Below are 22,570 nucleotides of genomic sequence, written 5' to 3' on the forward strand. Positions count from 1 at the left end.
CATTCATTAAATTAATACAATACTCAATACTCTTGTTATTATTACTTAGTATTTATCTTTAAATTGATTGCCGATTTATTGATTTTGAACACTTTTATTCATTATCAGGTTAATGTATTAAAATTGTTATTATTATTCAAAAATATTCATGACAAGAACTCTTAATAAGCTTATACGAAAAAGCTGTCACAACATTTAGATTTGCTTGAAAATTGATTAACTCGATAAATTAAATGTTATCATAAAATATCATAAAAAATCATGTTTTTTTATTTCTTAACTAATACTCGATTCAGAATACTAAACACTTTATTTATATACGCATAATAGTAGCATCAAAAATCCTTTCGTTGGTTGCAGTGTGGAATTTTGGAGTCGAAGGGTACCAGCTTAGGCGTTATTCTCGTCATTTGACCGGGATCAAAATTTTCTTGCATTGCTGCCATGACTGTTGAAAGATAGAGCTCTGTAAGACAGAGTTGGGTGCTTGCTACGCTTGCGGAGTGTTTGAGCTCTCGAGACATGCTGACTCCTCTCTAACTATGAAGCTAAAAAGCTTTTTTTTTATTCTCTACCATACTGGATTTAGCCATGCCTTAGGGGTGGTATATCTGCTATGGTTAAAATGTTACACCAATAATTCAATCAAAGGGACACAAGAGCTATTAGCAGCAAACAGAAGCCACGAGAAATAGTGGGTTGATCTATACTTCCATCATTCTATCAAAACGATACCGAAACTCTTATCATAAGATTATACCATCATTTAACCATGGCCAAGCATGTAACCCCATTTTTAGGGCTCTATTTATTAACGGCCATGGTAGGAATACAACGTAATTTGTTTCTGGTGAAACTACGTGGTTTACACCTGAGCTCGTATCTTTCTCTCCAGAATTCAACACCATAACAAAAAAGAAGTCACCGTGTCCCTACCGAGTCCTCGGTGGCTTCTTTTTGTTGTGGTCCTGGTATGTACACTGTGGTTTATTTTTGGCTGTGTTGTAAAAGAGGGATACCAACTCAACGGGTTGATGATATCTTCCATTTTTACAATCATTTTTTAAGCATATTTGCTTTATTCCAACTTCCGACGTGGTACAATCAAAAATCAACTCAATCATTCAATCACAACAAGAAACCACTTACCATTAGACTAAGGAACTAAAAAGCTGTAACATGCTTCCTTAGCTTTATTAATTACTAGCCGCCTAAGGCGGCCAGCTGTCCGCCACGCTAAAGGTTTTCACAAATAAAGTTTTTTAAAACATAGCAGGAAATCTGAAGATTAGTGGACAATTAAAGTGTTCCTGTCCTGCAATTTTGTCTTCATATCCAGAGGAACAGCGACAAATATATCAAAGCTAAGCGTTCTATTTACGTATCGAATATGTTGCCACATTTTCAATGCAAAAGTTAAACTTTTCTCCACTTTGATAAAGGCAAACTAATGCGAACCTTACAATTAAATTATTAATTCCTTCGTATATTATTGGCTTAAATTGTCGAAAATTAATATTTCAATTGTAAGGTTCGCATTAGCATACATTTATAAGAGTGTAGAAAAGTATATGCATTTTTTTAAAGTTTTTTGAATATGGCTCTTTGAAGACGAAAAAGCATAGGTTTTCTTACAAAATTACTGATAACTAAAAAACTAATCCAAATTTTTGAAAAAGAAAAAAAATACTTCTTCATTCTGTCAAAACACATTTATGTACCAAGTTTCGTGCCTGGGCGAGGCTTCTGGGACGATATATTGTGACAAGCAGACACACGCACAGCCGCGTTTATTATTATGTATAGATTTTTTTTTAAAAATGGTGAAAAGGAAGAAATATAATTAATACACTTTGTAATCACTCTTTTTCAGTACAAGCAATCTAAACATATTAGCAAATTTAATTTTAAATTTAAAGTCTCGCGAATGGGAAGTTTTATAAAGCATGATAAGAAATAAAAAAAACAAATCTACGACAATAACGCCAATGATAGATTTCTGCTCCTTCTCTTTTTTTGTTTCTGTTTTTGCTTTAAAAGCTTTAAACAAAATTCAATATTCATTTGAGAGTCAACTTCTTCCCGAAATAATCCTTTCAGACTTCCAAATAACGCTGTCCAAATTATTTTTCAAAGTCTCACACGCAGTCAATATTTTCAAATAACCATATCGAGCAATTTCCTGTCTTCGTCTGCACTTGTTTTCTGATGAAACTCTTCCCCATCCCCACATATCAAGATTAAAATTTGTAATTGCTTTTCTGATGTGCTGTATGTGCTCTTACATCTTTACTGTTATTGTTATTTCGATCTGCCGTGTATTCCATGTGCATCCACTTCTAAGTACATACACAATTTCATGTTCAAGTGGACAAACTATACGGCTCTTGCTTTAATTAACTTACGCCTGAAAATCCTTTCCCGCTTTTCGGAGAAGATATTGTTTTATCACGTCGTAGAAGGAATTTTCGAAATTTTATCGAGCAGCTTCAGAAAGGGTGATCTAGTTTGACAGGTGGAGCGTTAAACAAATGTAATTAATAAGGCAGGGAAAAGTACACGACTTAGTCATATTAAAGAAATATCAATTTAATTATTATTTCGAGGATGTCTTCGGTGAAAGTGTGTTCAGTTATGATCAAATTGTTTCATTGCTTTTCGTAGGGGCCAAATAGTATTCATTATTTTTTTTTCGCATTAAGTAAGTCAGATACAAAATCTACTAAGGACTTTATTTAATGAAAAATTGTATGTAAGTAAAAAAAAAAATATATGTAATTTTTTCCAGAGATTGCAAAGCGTCTTAACTAGAATTTTTGTTTTTAAAAAAAATCAATGTTAAACATGTTTTTTTTGTAATACTAGTTCTTCGATTTTTAAATACTTTTCTTAAGAAATTAAACTGTTAATCATTTATGAAAAATATAAAATTCGAAGCTCAAAAATTATATACATTTAACGCATAGTATGATACATTTAACGCATTTTTTAAGGGCACTTGGATTAACCCAATGCTTGAAATTGGCTCTTAAATTCTGAAAACATTTAAATCAAGATAATTCAAAATAAATAAGAAAAATATTTTTACATTTACTTTCCCCCATTTCTATTATTTGTAAATTTTATGACTTTTTTTTATTTTCTATGACTTTTCAGAGTTTTGAGAAAATAAAATTAATAAAAAAACACATAGTTTTTAAATTTGCATTGTTTTAAAACAAAACAATCAAAGCATTTATTTTTAAAATTAAAATAGCATCTATGAATATAATAAACCAGTGAAGCCCCAAATTTAGGAACAGCCCTTTATGAAACAGCAAATTTCTGTTGCAAAATTTAGTTAAGCAACACATTAGCAACTGCAACCTCAGATCATGCTCTTTTTTTTTATTGGAAAAGTTTGTATAGACTTTTATACTTTTGCACAAAAGACGAGTCACCTGCATCTTAAATTAACTTATTCAAAGCTATATAGATGCACATAACAGACATAATTGACAACGCATCACAAACAAAAATTAACATGGAAAGAACATTTTTCGATAATCGCCATCCATCTTTTTTTTAATCTCGACTCCTACTACTTTTTGGAAACAAACAGAAACCTAAAAGAAAGTTTAGCGTGCCATCTAGTGGCCAGTTTCTTACAATCGTGTGTGCCATCTAGTGGCCAGTTTCTTACAAGTCATACGTTTTATATTTTCATTTGGTGTTGTGTTACGCGAACACCAAAAATGGTGTCATTTACTCTACACCAATGTTTTGTAAAAGAGAATTCCTAATGCTTCCCGGCACCAACAACTGCTATTCATGTTTGGCTACATAAAGAATTATATCTAGTGTTTCACTACAGCTCTTCAGCTCTTTTGATAAAAAGCAATTGCCACCATTTTCGGTGTTATGAGAGGCTGAATGTTCTTTCATAACTATTCTGTCCTCCGCAACCTGTTATTCTTTATTCGCGTGTTTTTTTTATTCGTATATAAAACAAACTTTTCACAAAAAAATCATTATAAAAAAAAGAAAACTTGATATTTGGGGAGAACTCAAATAATATTCATTTTTCATAGTAACACCACCTTTTAAAAAATGAAAGGCGGGTTAAAAAATGGAATTTTGCTATCAATATAGTTAATATTTTCCTTTTTATTTTATAAATCTAAAAATTTTTGTGAAAAGTATGTAATATAACTGGATACAATACGCATAATTCTTTTGTCAAATAAATTTGTGAGGAGACTTCTTTTCTCTGTTATGAAAAAAGATACTTACTAAAACGAGTATAAAAATATGGAGTCCTTTATCTATGGAATAATAGAAAGTCAGAATAATATTACTATGGGTGAACTTTTTTACTACATATGAAGCTCCGAACAGAAAGAGATATCATCAAATTTAAAATATAAAGGAATCTTCAGAAAGGGCAAATAAAGTTGCCAGGAAAACTTCAGCTTTAATCCCAACCTTTCAAAAACAGATTTGCTTTTTGTATCAACTCAGCTTATTGCTTAGAAGGAAGGATTAGTTTTTCTTCACAAATTTTATTTGCAAATATTTTAAACAACAACCAGTAGTGTAACTATAAGCATTTTTGAAACTATTTAAAACTGTATGGCAGTATCTAACATGTTTCTTTTAAAAACCATGATTTAAATTATTAATTTTAAAACACAGTTTGATTTTGTACACATTGACGGTACAAAAGTCTAAATGTCGAGTGACTTTACACTAATTTCTTATTAGGGTTTCACAATAATACTTCACAATTGGGTATAATATAAAAAAAACACAACTACTTCCACTTAGTAGGAATAACATTTACCATGACGCAATGCTAAATTCTATGCCACTATCCACATAAATCAATTATTAATCAAAAATCGAATATCAATTACTTTTCTTTATAATGCAATAAAATCTGGCGATTAGCTATTTAAACGATCAAACACTTCGTTTGTTTATTTGTGGCTTGAAGTTAGGCTCGCAGAAAATGCCGTTCATGGGTTAAATTTAGTAGTAATAGCACAACCTGTGACGTAGGCTATAGTATACCCAATTAACCTAATTTCGTAATTAATTGAAATATATATATTTTAAGTGTGCTGAAAGATTATTGAATTCCATATAAGTAGATTTATTGTAAAACTGTTTTAGAAAAATTAATGATATATTCAAAATGCAATTTTGTTTTACAAATAAAAACATATCGAAGTGCAATTTATTCATTTTTAAATTCCGTATTTTTCTAAATTTATTTAAATATAAACTTAAAATCTGAAAAGCCTCCCCCACAACTGTATTGTATTTACTGATAAAATTTGCGTGCGATATTTTTAAGACTACATTTTCATATTTACTCAGAAATGGTCCACACATTCAGTTTCGAGGAAAGGCACCGAAATATTGCGCAACCAAGTTATAAAACCTCTCTCCATAATAGATTAAAAAAATTTAAAACTTGCGATACGCAAGCACAAATGGCAGCAAAATGTTTTTAACGTAGTTTTTGCTGAATCCCGGCTTCTAACAACATAGCGAAACTGCTAACTCAATGATAAAATCAGCACATGCTTTATCAATAAGTCCACTTTTTTACTCAAATATAATAAACTTAATCTATCTACAATTGGTACAGTGAGCAAATAAATAACTGCTGAGAACTAAGTATAATTTTAAGGTAATTTTCCATTTCACCGGCTTAGGTGATAAAGTCGCCAAAAATAAAACAGCCGATGCCGAGTGGAATGTTCCCAAATTAATTTCTTACCACCACCACCACCTTTTCGAAACAAATCATGGCTATTTTTTATTAGTCGTTCGAATAGGTTCGAAATGGATGAAAAACCAACAAACATTAGGGATTTACCTAGAACATAAGAATATTCCTTCAAGCGAGAGAAGTTTCGATTAAAATTACTACCCTAATTACAACTTGTAATAGTAACCATCGTACTATACTAATTACTACTTGTAATGATAATCATACTTTTATGCCAAAAGGACTAAGTAGAGGTTAGGGATCTGATCTCACATCAGAAAAGTGCTCTCGATTCGAATCCCGGAGAAAGCATGGATGTTCTTTCATTTTCTGTAGTATCTGTCCTTACTTTGAGCTTAATATGGTGCATCTAAAGGAGTAGCCAACAAATCTGCCCTATTGATACCTGTTGATACAAGTGTCAATCGGGTAGGCATTGAAAAGAAATAATCATGAAATGAAATTGTATTTCGGAAATAAAATACAATGGCACTACGACCTTTCAACTTGTAGTAAAAGAAGTATCCGAAAAGGCACATACTATACTAAAAAAATGGAAAAAGAAAATTTTAAGAATTTCAGAGTGGACCATAAATACAATTTTGTTGATTCGGAAGCAGGAACGCACGCGCAAAAAAAGGGGAACTAGAAACAAATAGGAACGGCATGTCAACATTTGGAAAGCTACCTTGCAGAATTTATATGGATAAGAGGAATCGAATACCATTTGAAAAAATTTTAAACTCTATAAAAATATTTCTGCCTCTAAAGTAAAAAGAAGCATAGAACTAACATTTATAAACTTTTTTTTTAATACATTTTGTATTGTCGTCAATAAATCAGCTTGGTGAAATCTGCTCTGGAGAAATGAAAATGTACCACTTTGGTAATTCAGATAGGTCACAAATCACGTTCTAAAAGTATCTTTTGTTAAGGAAATTTACACCTAAATGTTGCGCTTGCAAGGAATCGGTTATATTGAAAACCCATTATATTTCAACAAATTGGAGCAAATTTAAAATTTAAAAATACTACTTTAATAGCTTCAAGTCATAGTTTGTTTCCTTAACTGGAGATAATCTTCATGATTACATTGGGTGAGTTCCCTGAATATATGTTCCAATATATGTTTTTAGCACTGCTGCTATGACTCAAAAGATATTTATTTGTATTTCCATGACAACGAGATATATAATGTTTGGTAATCTGGCAATAAGAAAATTTTTGTGTTCTAAATTTACGTTGATTTAAAGAATCACGTTAAGGCCTGGTTTCTTAGGACAGGAAGCCGTCAGCTGGAAATCACCGCTAACCTCTGATTGGTCCATTTGTGAGTTTGGTAGTACACGTCATCGAACGCTCATCTTGAACTACAATTGCCGTCCAACTCAACTGCAGTTGGATTACAACGTGATGTTAACCACAGAAGCAATGGCGGACAACATCCAACAGCACATTGAAATCAGCCAAGATTTTGATTTTGACATTAAACATAGCTTCTTCATTAAACATAGCACTCTTCATTTAGCTCAGCTATAATATGTTTTTTCTTGGACAAAGTCATTATTTGTTCTCCAAAACACTGGTCGACAATAACAAAATCAATACAAATTCAAAATAAATATTTGTTTACGTTATTAACGCATGCGCAATGAGAGATAATGTCTGCGTTGGACCGACTGCTCACGCTGAGCTAACAAAAAAGTATTTTTTTGGCGTCAGCTCTACGTCAACTTTCCGCTGACGCCCAGATAAGGCGCTAGTTCTAAGAAACCAGGCCTTGAGCTAACAAACCAGTAATTTGTTGGCGTCAGAGATACGTTGACGTCCCGCTGACGCCCAGATAACCAGACCTTTAGAATTTGTTACTCTCTGGAAATATGTGTTTACGTTCTTTATAATTTATTAATTTTTCTGTAAATAACATTTATGTGCCGTATTATATGTTTTAATAAACCTTTGAAAAACGTATATCAGCTTCTTAGTTTGAACAATTGCCGTTTTAAAACAACCAAAATGGTATAATCAGTTTAAATCCTAAGTGAAGAGTGGAGATATTCCGTACTCCTATTTTTGTTGAAAATAAACAAATTTATGCTAATGTAAAATGTAAGGAAAACAAAATCTTCTCTTTAATGCAGAATATTTACCAACAATTCACAAATTGTATTTTTTATTATAACTTTCTCACCCGAATTAAAATTCGTATGAACTTATACATTTAAAAAGTCAAAAATTTGATTGGTGCGTTTTAAGCAGAATGATTAAACTAGATCCTGTAAAAATGTTCCCTAAGTTTCTGAAAATCGCGCAAATTGTATTTCATTATTTTTTAAGATTTCAGCATTTCTTTTTGTGCTTAATTTTATTGATAGTTTTTTAAATAGAATTATTTAAAATATTTATAAAAGAATTAATATTACATGAATAATAATGTCGTCACGTGGAATCTGTGAACAGGATCATTTGAAACTCAGCTGCCGAACGATTATTAAACATTTTTAAAAATTGAAATAATCAGAATCTCACTCATTATTTAATACTTCTAGAACATTCGTTATAATTCATCAATTTTACTTCTAGCTCATAACATAATTCTTGTTTTGTGATTAGGTTATTAATGAGATAGATCCATAAATGGCTCTTGCATCAATAATTCAAAAATCTATTATATATAATTCTCTTACGTGGCTCCCAAATTTTGGCTGTATTTCTTTTCCGCCGGTGGCAACGTTTGCTTTGTTTTGAGAACACCAAAGCATTCTGCCTTTTAATGATGTGTTTCTGATCTAATATATATAATTCTCTTACGTGGCTCCCAAATTTTGGTTGAAGTACTTTGTACAACTAAATAATATTCTTTTCACAACAGTTAAATATTTACTTTATTTTCTTCATTCATAGAGAAAACAGTCGGCAAAGAATTCTGTTAGGTTAAAAAACATTTCGCTAAAAAAATAACGAATTCTAAAGGAAATAAAAATAAACAACTTGAGAAATAAAAATGCTGTTGCCAGCCATAGAATTTTTTGAAAGTTAACTTAGCAACATAAATCAAAATGACATAGAAGCGCAACTAGATCAAAATTATGATACCTGAGCGCTTGACGTAACAAATCCTTCAATTCTAAAAGTGTTGTATCGCCAAATGCCCAAACTAACAATTGTGTTCTTAAAGAAATTCTATAAAAAGTTTTAAATAAAGAACCTACTTCTACAACTGCTCATTGATTAAAAATATTGTTTTAATTTTACAGTACTAACTTTACTTCTACTTTCATTATTGCTATGACCCTCTTTCATTACATTTTACAACTTCATGCCAAATTTGAGGACTTTAAGTTGTTTTGTGGTTGAATACTGACATTTAGAAATGTGTACATAAAAAAAAATAATATTTAGAGGTTAAGAGTTGCCTCAGAAAAATTTGAATTTTTGACATTGAACTTAACAATGGAAACAATCGTTTTTGTGAAAAATTGAATTGTATTGTTGACATCAAAACTAAAAATATTGTGTTTCAACTTAACAATACTACCTTAATTTATACTTTAGAATTGCCTCGGAGAAATTTGAATTGTTAGCAATGACTTAAACAAAAAGTTTTATTTTAACTGACAAATACTATATTATAATTTTAACTTTTTCTATGACTATACTCATTTTCTTACTCTTTTCTTTGTTTTTCATAAATTTTATTTTTTTGTGATAAAATAAAAAACTTATAGTTGTTCTGCTTCTGAACACTGATGAAAACACAAAATGATGGGCTTCATCAACAATCAAAAATATATACATTTATTTTACAAATTCCATATTATTAAGGTGGCGCCCTTCAGAGAATTAAAAATACAAAATTATCTTCATCAAAGCCGATGCTTTACATCCGGCGTTCAGTGGCAGACTACTATTTCATATTGTTTTACAACACATGGCTTTAGCCCTCTGGTGGGAAAGACTTCAAAACAAAACTTACAACAGTTACTTTTCTCAACAACTGAAATTTAGAATAGTGTGATTAAGAAAAATATCTGAACTGTTTGCAATTTCAAATGAATAATGAAATGTACAGGTTTAGAATTTTCTACAGTGAAAAGTTTTCGGAACTTCAGTATTTAAAAAAGTATACAAAAACTAGACGTTAAGAACGTATCCAATGAGCGAGCAAAGCGAGCATTGGATTGCGAAGCAATCCGAAATGAACTGTGAAAGCAGTTCCGGGGGTTGGTGAGCACCAGCGAGCAGGGGGCGAAGCCTCCTAGTAACTAAATATTATCTTAAATTTCGAGATTCCACAACTCTTAAGTAAATAAGTAATTTTTTCTCTTCGTTGTTTGAAATCAGACTTAACTTATAATGCTGTCTGTTTTTGTTACCTTGAATACAAAAATTAGAAAACAATAGATACAGCATAACAAATTACGTCTCTTATTCGAATAATCTAAATATATTTTATTTACACTAATAGTGGGTCAATGAATAGGCGAGATTTAGTCGACTGAAATTCTGTTATGCGAGTATGTCTCTGGTACCAAAACTTTGCATCAACCAATCCGTACATTTCAAAATTTGTTCAAGTAAGATTCTGTACAGTCGTGATTTTATTAAAATGGCATTCAATGTGCTTTTAAGTATGATTCTGAAATATTATTATCATACCATTAAATATGGAAATAATATGACAAATGTATCAAGCATGATAATAAGGTTACAGAATCATATAATAATTTTACGGAATCATATTATTAGATATGAATCTATCAGTAAAATATTTTATTCCATTATTATTCTACCCATAAAAGTTTTGCTTCAGAAGATTCTATCTCGATAAATATAGAAAAAAAAATTATTTAATGTTATTGAGTATTATTGTCAAGTTTTCACTAGTGAGACCTCAAAAATGAATAAGAGGCGAAAATTGTTGACAAGTTAGTAGTCATGAATACGCTTAAAACTGGGTTACGAAAGTTAACAACCAACTTAATTCTCCATTTTTCTACTACAAAACTTTTTTGGATTGCCAAATGCATTATACATTTCTAGAGAAAAAAATCATAATAAATTGCGATTAAAGTCTATTAATGCGCAATAATTATGTTTGATTTGTTTTGTAGATGTATACAGATTTTTTATCTTTTCATAAAAAGGAAAATAAATTTTCATAAGAAAAGGAAATACAAGCTTAATATATGTTTCTATATTAATGATGACAGAAATTATATTTTCACTAAATATTAAAAGCAGATGTTACATACCTGTTTAAATTATGTTAGGATATGCATTAAACAATTGCATTTTCCTTATCATTTAAAGTAAAAACATGGACCTATTAAGAATTACATAAAATAAAACTAATCAAATGAGCTATCATTATAACGAACCTCGCATGAAATTGCCTATAAAAAGTTATTAATTGAAGCAAAAAAAAATCTGATGGCAAAATTGTATCATTATAAAACATATAAGATTAAATTACCTCGTTAAAATTCTTAATTACTAATAAAAGAAAAAGTCTTTAATTTCTAGTAGAAATGCTCATTCACAAAGAATTCTGTCTAAATTGCTTTTACGTCATAAATTGCTATCTCTTATTAAAAAAGAATTAAAATGCCGCATTATATAAATCTGAAGATCTTCCAGTCATATACAATTTCAACCGTTTTTAGGAATCCGACGTCGTTATAAAAAAAAAACAAAGAATTAAAATTTTATCTGTTTGATTCTAATAGCCTTCATTTTGTTCTTATATATTTATTTGTAAAAATCCCCATGGCATTAATTTGCGAATTGTTTGATGGAATGTTACAATAAAATCGTATCAAAGCCATCACTTAATACAAAATTTAAAAAAAATACTTTAAAAAAACTATTCTGAGAAAATCTTTATCATTTAATAAATTGGGAAAAAGGGGGAAAAAAGTCGTTTCATTCTGTACTCGTTCGTAAAAAAATATGCTTTCTTCCAATCTATTTGTTGCTGCGTATAAGGGTTCTATTCTCTTGATACTAATTACAATGAAATACTGGCGGAGAAAGATTTAATACGTACTGTATGTCACGACTATGACTACGCATACATCATGGCAAAGGATGCTGGGTAATTTAATGGGTGGAATGGGATAAATCGTTCGGTAACCAAATTACTAGATTTCCTCCCCCTTTTTTTTTCCTTTCCTGAAAATCTTTCCTTTTTTTAATTCCCTAACATAATGCTGAGCATTCTTTTTATTCTGGAAAAAAGTAAAGGATATTTCCCGAAAAAACGGAAGAACAAAATCAAGTGCTTTTAATACATTTTTTTTCATTTATTTTATTAACAGGAAAATCAGGGTATGCGAAGAGAATATTACTCAGCAGTTTGAATTTTATGCTTTTTTTCATTATGAGAAAATGCTTTTAAAAAAACTTAAATTTTGCTGGGAAAGTATAAAAAATTCAATTGGTACTTTCAATTACTGGTAATAAATGTGCTTTTATGTTAATAAGTAGATGAATTCTTGCACAATTAATCTCCTTTTCATCCCTTTCAGTGAAAAAAAAAAAGCATCGATTAGGAGTTTACGTATATCATAATAGCCATACATTTTGGGGTCCATGTCAAAACTGTAGAAAAAATATAAATATTGCGAGATGCTACTATTATGCAATAGTATTTATGCCAGCAAAAGTTTCCGAAAGAAATGTATCAAGCAATATCACAGAAAAGGTGGAATTGAAAAGCATCAGAACCACTTTGATTCTCAGGCGCATTTAATATCAATAGTTTTGAATAATCACTATTCAGCTCATTTCCATTTCCTTTGTGCATCAAATATTTATGTTACATTATGTCAGCACTTTCACTGATTGATAGCACAGTGACTTTTGTTGAGAACTAAGAAAACTATTATCTCCGATAAAGTTATATATATATATATATATATATATATATATATATATATATATATATATATATATATATATATATATATATATATATATATATATATTTAATATCCATCACATTATCCTTTTTGATTGTTTTATTCTGTCTTTAAAGAATTTTTTGGAAGGAACCCATTATCCTTACATCTGTGTTCTTACGTACTTTTTTTTACTTTATATTGTATATAACTATTTTATTATGTTTACATATTTTATCCAATTTCATGTGCTGTTGAAACTACCTGTCTTACAAGTCGTTGAATTTGTTATTTTTATGTATTTTATGAAGATAAAGTTATAGCTCCTTACTAATCTGCTTTTTAAAATATAAATTCGTTAGGTGCAAAAATTTTTTCCCTGTGCCATCAAACCTTTAATGAAGTTCTAGTGATACTCATCAAATTATATATTTCATAAATCCTTCACTAATCACTCTTCACAATAATAAATTTCCCATTTTTTTATGGGTGAGGGGGTATCGAGTCACGTCGGTATGCCAGGGAATAGGCTGGCAGATTCTGCAGCACGATCTGCTACTACTTTTTTAACAACATCTGTACCATTCTCAGTCATTAAACTACATATTCGGAGGTTATCGCCTCTCTATGCCAACAACAGTGGAATCTGCAAACACCAAATAAACTTTACAACATCAAATCTGATATGAACCCTTAACCTGTACGCAACCTGTACGCCTCTACGTAATGCAGTTGTAATGCTTACTCGCCTCATCAGCCTCACTTGTTTAGCATACCTTTACCTTTTATTCGGATACCCTGCACACCAATGCAATACACGTCATATTCTTCACCCAATGCATCATATTTCAATCAATTATTCCTGTTTTAACACATACCATCCTACCTTGTTCGGCAGTTCTCCTTTAGGTATAAAATTGCTTGTTCCAAAATTGTTTTTGATTTGCTGGATGAAATCCATCACCTCAATCTTTTTGCGTTTTTAAGCGCAATTTTTATTTTAGACTGTATATAAATGTTTCATGATGTATTCGATTTTATTTACTTTGTATTAATTATCAAAGTACCGTTTTATCATTACATTTTTTGTTGATTTTATGGACTTTTAAATGTACTTGGGCTTTAAACTTCATGTATTTTGGAAGATAGAACTTTATTATATACTTTAACTATCTGTTTCAATGCAGCTTGCTGCAGCATGTCTACCTATAGATTTTTTGCCATCAAACCCAACATTTAAATTAACTCTATTAAATACTGCAATTGCTCGCAATGAATTTACCCTACAGTTACTTGTACTGTTTTACTTATGATCAATTATTAACTATGTAACTCTCTTTTATAATTTGTTTTAATACTGTACAAGGTAATGGTACCAAAATGATTGCATCTGTATGATGATATTTCTGCTTTTCTCATTTAAGTTTATTTATTAGCTGCATAAAATACTCTTCTTTATTTAGATCGAATATGTCTAAAAGATGGTAGGGTATACTTTTATGCTGCGAAGATAAAGTTCAAAATAACGATACAGAGAAACCCATGTAATAGTTTCTTTAATATGTTTATTCGTGCACCATTATTGTGCTTTATTCTTATTTTTTAGCTTTATTAGATGGAATTCATTTGCTTCAAAAAAGTTAGTATCGTAAGCATAACTATTTATGATTACAATATTTAGAGACAGTTAATTTTAAAATTTTAATTAACGCTGATAAATTTCTCAGCGTAACCTTAAATTTATGATTTTTGATTTCAAAGAATCAATTTTTGTAAACTCTATTTAATAACTTCTATGTACTTGTCTCACTCAAAATTCTTAAAAAATATTCCATAAAAAATCACTCCTTAAAATGTTAAGCTTCTTAAAATATATAAAGATTTAACCTCGAGGTGTTTGACCACTTAGAACACTTTTTTCAGTTAAATAGGGATCCTTCAACCTACAAATATAGTAGGGATTTTTCCTCTTTTATCATTGAATTATACTAAACTTGTGTCATTAAACTTTGCATTAAATATAATGCTACGTTTGTTGTGTCTAGATGTGAAAAAGAATAAAGAAATACGCACTTTTAAAAACAAACAATTTAATATAAAGCGTAGCCCTACATTTTTCTCATATCAACAACAACTCTTTACTAGCGTTCAAACATTTACAAGTTTGAGCACAACTAAATTTATTAATCAAGAGTTAAAAATGATTTCATACCTCATTCAATTTTTCATGGCAAACATACACATATTTGGCAGTATTCTAAAAGTTGAATATCGGCATGTTTAAGTTCATGAAAAATTTCCAAATACTTCAGATGAACAAAAGAGATTTAAAATCTTTCTTAATTGGTTGTTTACTTAAATTTAGAACTAAATATTAGCATTTTCGAAGTTATTTCAAATTGAATATTTTATTTTGTAACAAGAGTGACATAAAATAACACTTTAAAAGACGAAACAATGAACCAGAAAAACTTACATCAGTGAATATTGGAAAAATTACCGTTATTGAACATCGTAGAAATGATTTAAAGCAAAGCTCAACATTTGCAAAAAATATTAAATATAATAAAGAAAAATATGAACCAAAATAAAATTTTGAATTTTGACGGAAAATAACACCTAATAAAAAAGTTCTATTGCTTGAATTGGTCTTAGCAAAACTTAAAGCTTTTTAAAGTGTTAAAAAAAACAATATTTTGCATACAATATATTCATTTATAATAATATTTGAATAAGAACAAACGTGAGATTCTAATTCGTTATTGCTATTATTATTCGAAGGATCTTTTTAGGTTTAGTAAAGAGCATCATTTTTCTTTATTTCAGTTCGGTGAAGTTAAAATTAGAGTTGAATTGAAATTACTTACTTCAGATATGTTGAATAATTTCTCTTATATTTTATGCATGAATAACATATAAAATGTCGTAATAAAAACTATCCTTTGCTAAGACCTTTGAATTACTTAACTATCTCATTCATTTCATCGATTATAAATGCGCCAAAGTTGTACAAATAAAATTTGCCAATCGTGTATTTGATTTATAAATTAAAACAGATATTAATGATCATATTTAAATGTAAATATATTTCATTGAGGCAGCAATCAATTTTAAAAGTAATCAATTTGAGTAATCATTTTTAAAAGAATTTTTTTTTGCTAGTCATACGGAAAGTATTGCTTAATTGAACTGTTTTTAAAACCACATTACTCAACGGAATGACTTTACTTTAATGACTTCAATTTACTTTAAGATAATAGGCTTTCCTCTTTTTAATTAATAAATTCGTCATCTCAAAGTCTTCATTTAAATTCAGAAAAGATAGTTGCCTAAAAACATTGTCACTTGTTCTTCTCTCTCAAATAGTGTCTTTAAAGGAAATTAAAGTAGGCAATTGATTTTTAAAAGACGAATTTTAGACTCATTAAGATGACATTTTGCTTAATATTGCATGCAAATAAATGTATTCAAAATTAAATAAAACATTTGAGTTGAAAGGTAATCTAATTTAAATGAAGCACGTTAAATACCAAAAACATTCACAATTTTCGTTGCAAAGCTATTACTTAGTATTTCATATTTTTAAATGTTTGATACCATAAAAAAAACTTAGTTAACAGCTTATAGCTAATATTTCAACTTAAAAGCATTTTTATAAATATTAAAACACTCGGTTCTGCAATGCTTCTTACATTTAACTAAATAGAATTCTGAAATTTTTCGAAATGGTCTTGGCTCTTAAAGTATTTTTTCTTTTAAATCCTAAATAATCATTATTAACTTAGTAAAATATTAATGAATTACATTTTAGTTAATAAAAATGAAGGTTATATTTAAATATGAATGTATATGTTTAAAAATGTAATAACCCAACAGAATCAAAATATTTCAGTGCATGAAATCACTTAATACTTACGATGCAGTTTATATTAGAAATTACCAGTATTTTCTTGGAAATTAATATTTGAAAATATATTTTTTTATTAAATATAAACTTAGAATATTTTAATCTTACAATTCGTCTGTATATCCCTGTGACAAAGTAAATCTGGAAATGAAGTTTTTAACTATCCATTTTAATTAAAATATCATTGCATATTGTGGGTCAAAAGGGTCTTATACCATTGGTATGTACCATTTGTTTCTTTATAAAAGGTTTTTGAAATTAAAAATATCCATACGATTCTGTTTAAGAACATTACTTTTTAATCCAAATTTATCGTTGGAATAATGTATGAAAATTTCAACAACGTTTGGTTGATTAGCTTGAGTAAAAATTACACTAAATATTGAACTTAATTCATCTAGATGTTGACTAACTCTAATTTATGCTATAAAATTATATATTAAACTCGTATAACGTCATTGTATGATACACTTTAAACATATTGCACCATCGTATACAGTTCAGCTTAAGTAAAGAGCAGCAGAAAAGTGGAAGATATTGCTAAGTTAGCAGCATGCACTATTTATTTTAAAATAAAAAGCAACAACATTTTATCAAAAAATGTGATTTTCAAACAAATATATAGTTTAATTGAATCAAAAGAAAACTAACTTTTGAATAGTTCCTTTGGAAAAGCATCTAATCATGCAAACTAAATTTTATTTTTCTTCAAATTTACGAATTTTACGTTGAAAAAATATTTATAAATCAGGTGTCATTTTTCAAAAAACTGAGATATTAGGAACTAAATAAAATAAATAATTTAAAAATTAAAATAAATTGTTTGATATCCATCCATAAAAAAATTTTCTTCTTATATTAATTGTTGTTTAAACATTAGTAGTAGTTTAACGTATTAAACTTACACTCGTTGAACTTACATTCTGAAATGATAGAAATATTTTTTTTTTGTGTTGTAATTTTTTTATCGAGTACGAATTGCATTATTAATTTTTAGTATTTTTATTATTCTGCTTAAAAACATTCACTTTATTGATCAAATTATTCGATTGAATGGAATTTCAAATAGTGTGAAAAGTAACGTAAAGTAAAGTATTTGCAACGTTTAATTAATATTACAAATGTAACGTTAAAATTTCTTCCAGATATAACGTTAAAATCTGGTTTCAGAGGTAACATTAAACTATTGATTCTGAGGTAACGTTAAAATATTGTTTCATATGTAACGCCAAAATAATTTTAGAAGTACAACATTGAAAAAACACTACAAATTTAACGTTAAAAACGCTTAAATACATAATTATTTTTGGACATATCTCCCAATTCTGCTCTATTACTCAATGCATATTGATTGTATCATAAAAATAAAAGTATATTAAAGCTATTATTGAAATAAAAATACATGTGTTCTTCACACTAGACGCTTACAAAGCTCATGCTATGTAGTTATATTTCAGTCATACAAATTGTGTTTTTTATCACGAATGCAAACTAATTAGTCAATTAAAATATAGTATTAAAGTTTAAAACATATATTTGTCCAACTAACCACAAGCTTTAAGAAGGCAAGCACAAAGCATGACAAAAATAACACTGCAGTACACATGCGCACGCTATTACTGCTGCTGCTCATGCACCCATTACAACACTGCACAACTAATATGCAATGGAGGTTTTTATTTGCGCTCTGATTTTGCATCACAAATTATCAGTTATATGTATATATATATATATTTATAGTAATATATAAAGCTCACACACACACACATACTTGTCGTCATGGCTTATGTTAAAACGAGAGTCTATAGTTACAAATGTAGATTAATAAAATCTGGGGTAAACAGGGAAATAACGCATTATCTACAAGCTTAACCACATGCTTATATTTACAATATAAACACAATCTGATTTTTTTTTAAATCATTCAGACTTCATAACAAACCACCAAACCATCATATACTTTGCTACTATGGGTATCAATAATTTTCGTCTAAAATTTCTCTACATCTTGTTATTTTAATTTTTAAAAAAAGAAATCATTCACGCTTTGGGGATGAATCATGATAGTAACTTCAATGTTTTCCAACTTTTCTTCAAAGTCGTACTTTTTTTTCTGCTAAGTAGATTTTTCTCCCATTTAATTTATGTACATATTCAAATGGATTATAATAATAATGTTTATGGATACCCGTCTGTTCTTTACTGGGAACATTCGGTCTAAATGGGCAGTTGACCGAAATATAAGTTCCGCCTTTGTATATTCTAATATAAAATGAGAATTTGATATTCTCAGTATTTTATCGTTGAATTGTTTACGTGTTATTTATTCACAGTAGCGTCGTTTTTCTTTTATTTATTTATTTTATTTATTAGCGTATCTCTTCAAGTCGCTTTTCCTTTATGGATTTCTATGATCTTGTCTTGGTCGACGTACTGGAATATGTGAGGAGCATCTAGTAATATTCCTATGGTGCCGGCTGTTGTTACTGCGAAGAAAATATACAGCTGTAGCCGATCTATAACCATGGCAACATACTTCCAGTCTTCACGTATCTAGAAAATACAGAATCTTTCGTAAATTCATTGAATTAACAAGCATCCTCATAAACTTGGACTTTATATATATGACAGATAATAAATAGAATGAAAGAAAAGAAAAAATTTCAAAGAAAAAAGAGAAATTTAAGATTTATTAAGTTTTATAACTCTACTCACACTATTTAGTTAGTATATTTTGTTTTGACTGTTTTAAAGCAAACACCATTTTGCAAGCTGATATATTCGAGTGACTAATGCCGAGATTATATCTTTTCATTGTTAAATTTTATAACTTTTATAATTTTAATTATTTTTTATTTTTTTTTAATTTTCAATTAATACTGTTCTGCTATAAAGTCATTGTTTTCTCGCTCTTCTTATTAACTTTTCATTTACCTTTCCTATTTCTAAAAAAGAAAAAAACCTTACCTTTCTTAAAAAAAATGCTTATAGAAATATAGATTCAACAGTGCATTTTAACATGTTAAATAGCATAATCTTAATAGTTTTGTGCCTCTACGCTCCAACGATATTTTAAACTGAATATAAATATTTTATTTTTCGGATTTTACTCACTTTTGTATTTAACGTATATTTAACCTATTCTGCGTAGCTTTATATATGCTATTTTTGTCATCTTTTTAAAGCTTTTATTTACATGAATGTGTATGCCTCGTTCTGTATCCTTTTTATCAATATCATGAGAAGTAACAGTATGCACTAGACATATCTTATCCCTTTTCAGATATCGTGTTACTTGAATTTACATTCAATACAAAAAAAAGGAATTTGATTCTTTATTCTTACTAATACAAGAATTCTACACTAATTTTAAGTAAATGTATCATTATTTTTTCTTGAAAATATTATGTCAAGTATTTTCATTTTGGCATAATATTTCATATTATGTCAAACATATTATGAAAATATTATGTCTAGATGTATTGGGAAAGAAAGGTATAAAGTTACGTATCTAAACGTTCTTTTTTGTTTTTAACTTATATTTTTGTCCAAAAAAAGCAGATTTTCGTTTGTTATTAGTAGAAGAACATTTTGTTATTCCCATGTTACTTGTTTTTCATGTGTATTGTTTGTTACTACGTTTTCCTTCTCTCCGGTATTTGCGTCAGGCATTGCTTGTAATACATCTTTGTTTTGCTACTTTAAATGCGCAATAATATATATTCTTTCACTTAAGTACTGCATAGTATAATAGTTTTTCTGAGTTTAAAATTTTTGCAATTTTATTAATTATTTTTTAATTAAAATTAAATTAATTAAAATTAATTAATAAAATATTAATTTCTTAAAATTTATTAATTTAATAAATTAATAATATTTGCTGCTTATCAAAATTTATTAATTTTACTAAGCAACGGATGCTATTACGGAATAATTTAGTAATTGAACCTTCAATAACTTATAATTTCATATACTACTATAGTTATAAAATTATAATTAAGTCTTTCTATTATAGAGATATTTGAATAATAATTAGTAATAATTAAATGGCTTATTCATTCAACTCTTTTGTCACTTAAAGATAATATTATATGAAAATATAGTTTTATGGAATATTTATGTACAATAGCTTATGTTTGAGTTCTAGGAAATAAAGCGCAATTATTTGCATTTGAGTGATAAAGCGTTTTTCAATTAAAGACTCGAATTTCCACCCTTCGCTCAATCAAAATAAATTTTCGCTTTTTAAGCGTTATTTCACTCCATTTGCATAAGCTGAAAATTTCTAAAAAAATATTAATTTTCAACAAGATATATTATTTTTACAAAAACAATTCTTTGAACGAAGCCGAGAAAAAATTCCCATTTAATCAAACTATTATTGCATTTTAATGAATTGCATAAATATAGAGTTTTTGCTAAAGATAATAAAGCAGAAAAAATTTTCCATTCTATTCAAAAGACAAACGCATGATAATTACATACTTATAAAAACTATGTTACGGTGAAATAGTTGAAAATTAATTTTAAAGTCTCACTATCATTATTAAAATGAAATAATTTTTATTTTAGATTGTTTTAACTACTTTAAAAGCAAACAGAAAAAGTAACTAAAACGTTTATTCAGTAAATGTGCTTTAATAAAATGTGTTAATAAGTTAAGCTACGATCATTTTTTAATGAATTACGTCAAAGTAATTACATGATATGTAGACTTTAATTATCATGCAGTTGCTGCGATATTAATTAATAAAATAAAATAACACCTTTTAATATTATTGGTCATATTTATATTAAATGCAGGAACCAGGTAATACGAAAACTAACTAAACCTGGGAAACGCTTTGTTTGCTCGGAAAAATTTAAAAATCTCTAAACCTTAAAGACATTATAAAAAATGTCGAAAAATTATCAAAATATAACGACGCATGTTTTGGCAAATGCGTGTAATTAATTAAAATGTCTTTTAACTGTAAAAAAAAATATTTAACAAACTCTTTGCTTCTTCACATATTTAACTTCTTCCGAGTTTGAATTTAAAGAGCTATTTCATGAACCATTGTTCAGTCTTTAATAAAATTTATTTAAAAGAAATACTTAATATATAGCCTTATTTTAAGTTATTGTTATTATTTTTTTAATAAACGTGATTCAATTTTAGTTTCTACATTCTTTTATGGTTTTGTCCCAAAAACAATTATCACGCTATAACTGTTAACATTTTAAAAAATTTTCTTTTATTTTTTTGTGAAAAGTGTATCGAGAGATAATTTTAGTACTAATATAAACAATATGAATAAATTATAAAAAGAATACATTATACATGGGAATAATACTGACGAGGCGAATAAGGCAAAATATTTTGAGAGGGAGGATCGTTTTATGGAAGTAAAACAAAAAAATAATAATAATGTTTACTCTACTTTTTTTGTCTGAACAACACTTTCTCTGTTATATCACTTTCACTATCTCACTTCAAGAGCACGATTTAAACTCATCAAATGGTTTAGGCACTTTACAAAATTTATTGTTTAAGACGCACTTCTCTATACGAAATTCTACCGAAACTACCTCGTAAACCCTTACACTCATAGGCGGCAGCTGCAGCAATACAAAGTGAGAACCAATAATAACAGAGAAAAGGGAGAAGAAAAAAAGAGATCTAGTACTGGGTAACAAAAAATGAAACGAAAAATCTAAAGCTAAGAGAAAAAGCTCTCTTAGGAATCGAACGTAAGAAAAAAAAAGCTCGAAAATAAGAACGTTGGGGATGAAATTCTCCTGGGGGATTACTGGCCCCAATAAGAAATCGGTACCAGAATAGCAAGGAAGATGAAAGTCGTTTCAATCAGAAGAAGAAGAATGGCTGAAGTCCGACTGCTTAACTGACCGATCGCAACTCGTACCATCCAAGTTGGTTCTTCTCTCGAAGGTGTTCTCTGTTTTCCTATCTGACAGAAGAAAAAGGTTCTTTATTCTTCCCCTCCGGGTCTTATATATGCG

The 22,570-nt window shown here is 28.6% G+C and overlaps 1 protein-coding gene across 1 annotated transcript in view; it reads right to left on the reverse strand.

Moving 5' to 3' along the window:
- Positions 1–14,733: 14,733 nt before the first annotated feature.
- LOC107439549 (acetylcholine receptor subunit beta-like 1) overlaps positions 14,734–22,570 on the reverse strand; it is a 113,830-nt gene continuing 105,993 nt past the window's right edge. The window contains exon 6 of the mRNA XM_016052184.4: positions 14,734–19,120. Within this exon, the coding sequence (XP_015907670.1) occupies positions 18,950–19,120 (171 nt within the window). The 3' untranslated portion in view covers positions 14,734–18,949. The remainder of the gene's footprint in view (positions 19,121–22,570) is intronic.

The sequence above is a fragment of the Parasteatoda tepidariorum genome, chromosome 6 (assembly GCF_982258835.1).
Source record: "Parasteatoda tepidariorum strain Cologne lab strain chromosome 6, Ptep-v5.0, whole genome shotgun sequence".
NCBI classification, from domain to species: Eukaryota; Metazoa; Arthropoda; class Arachnida; order Araneae; family Theridiidae; genus Parasteatoda; species Parasteatoda tepidariorum.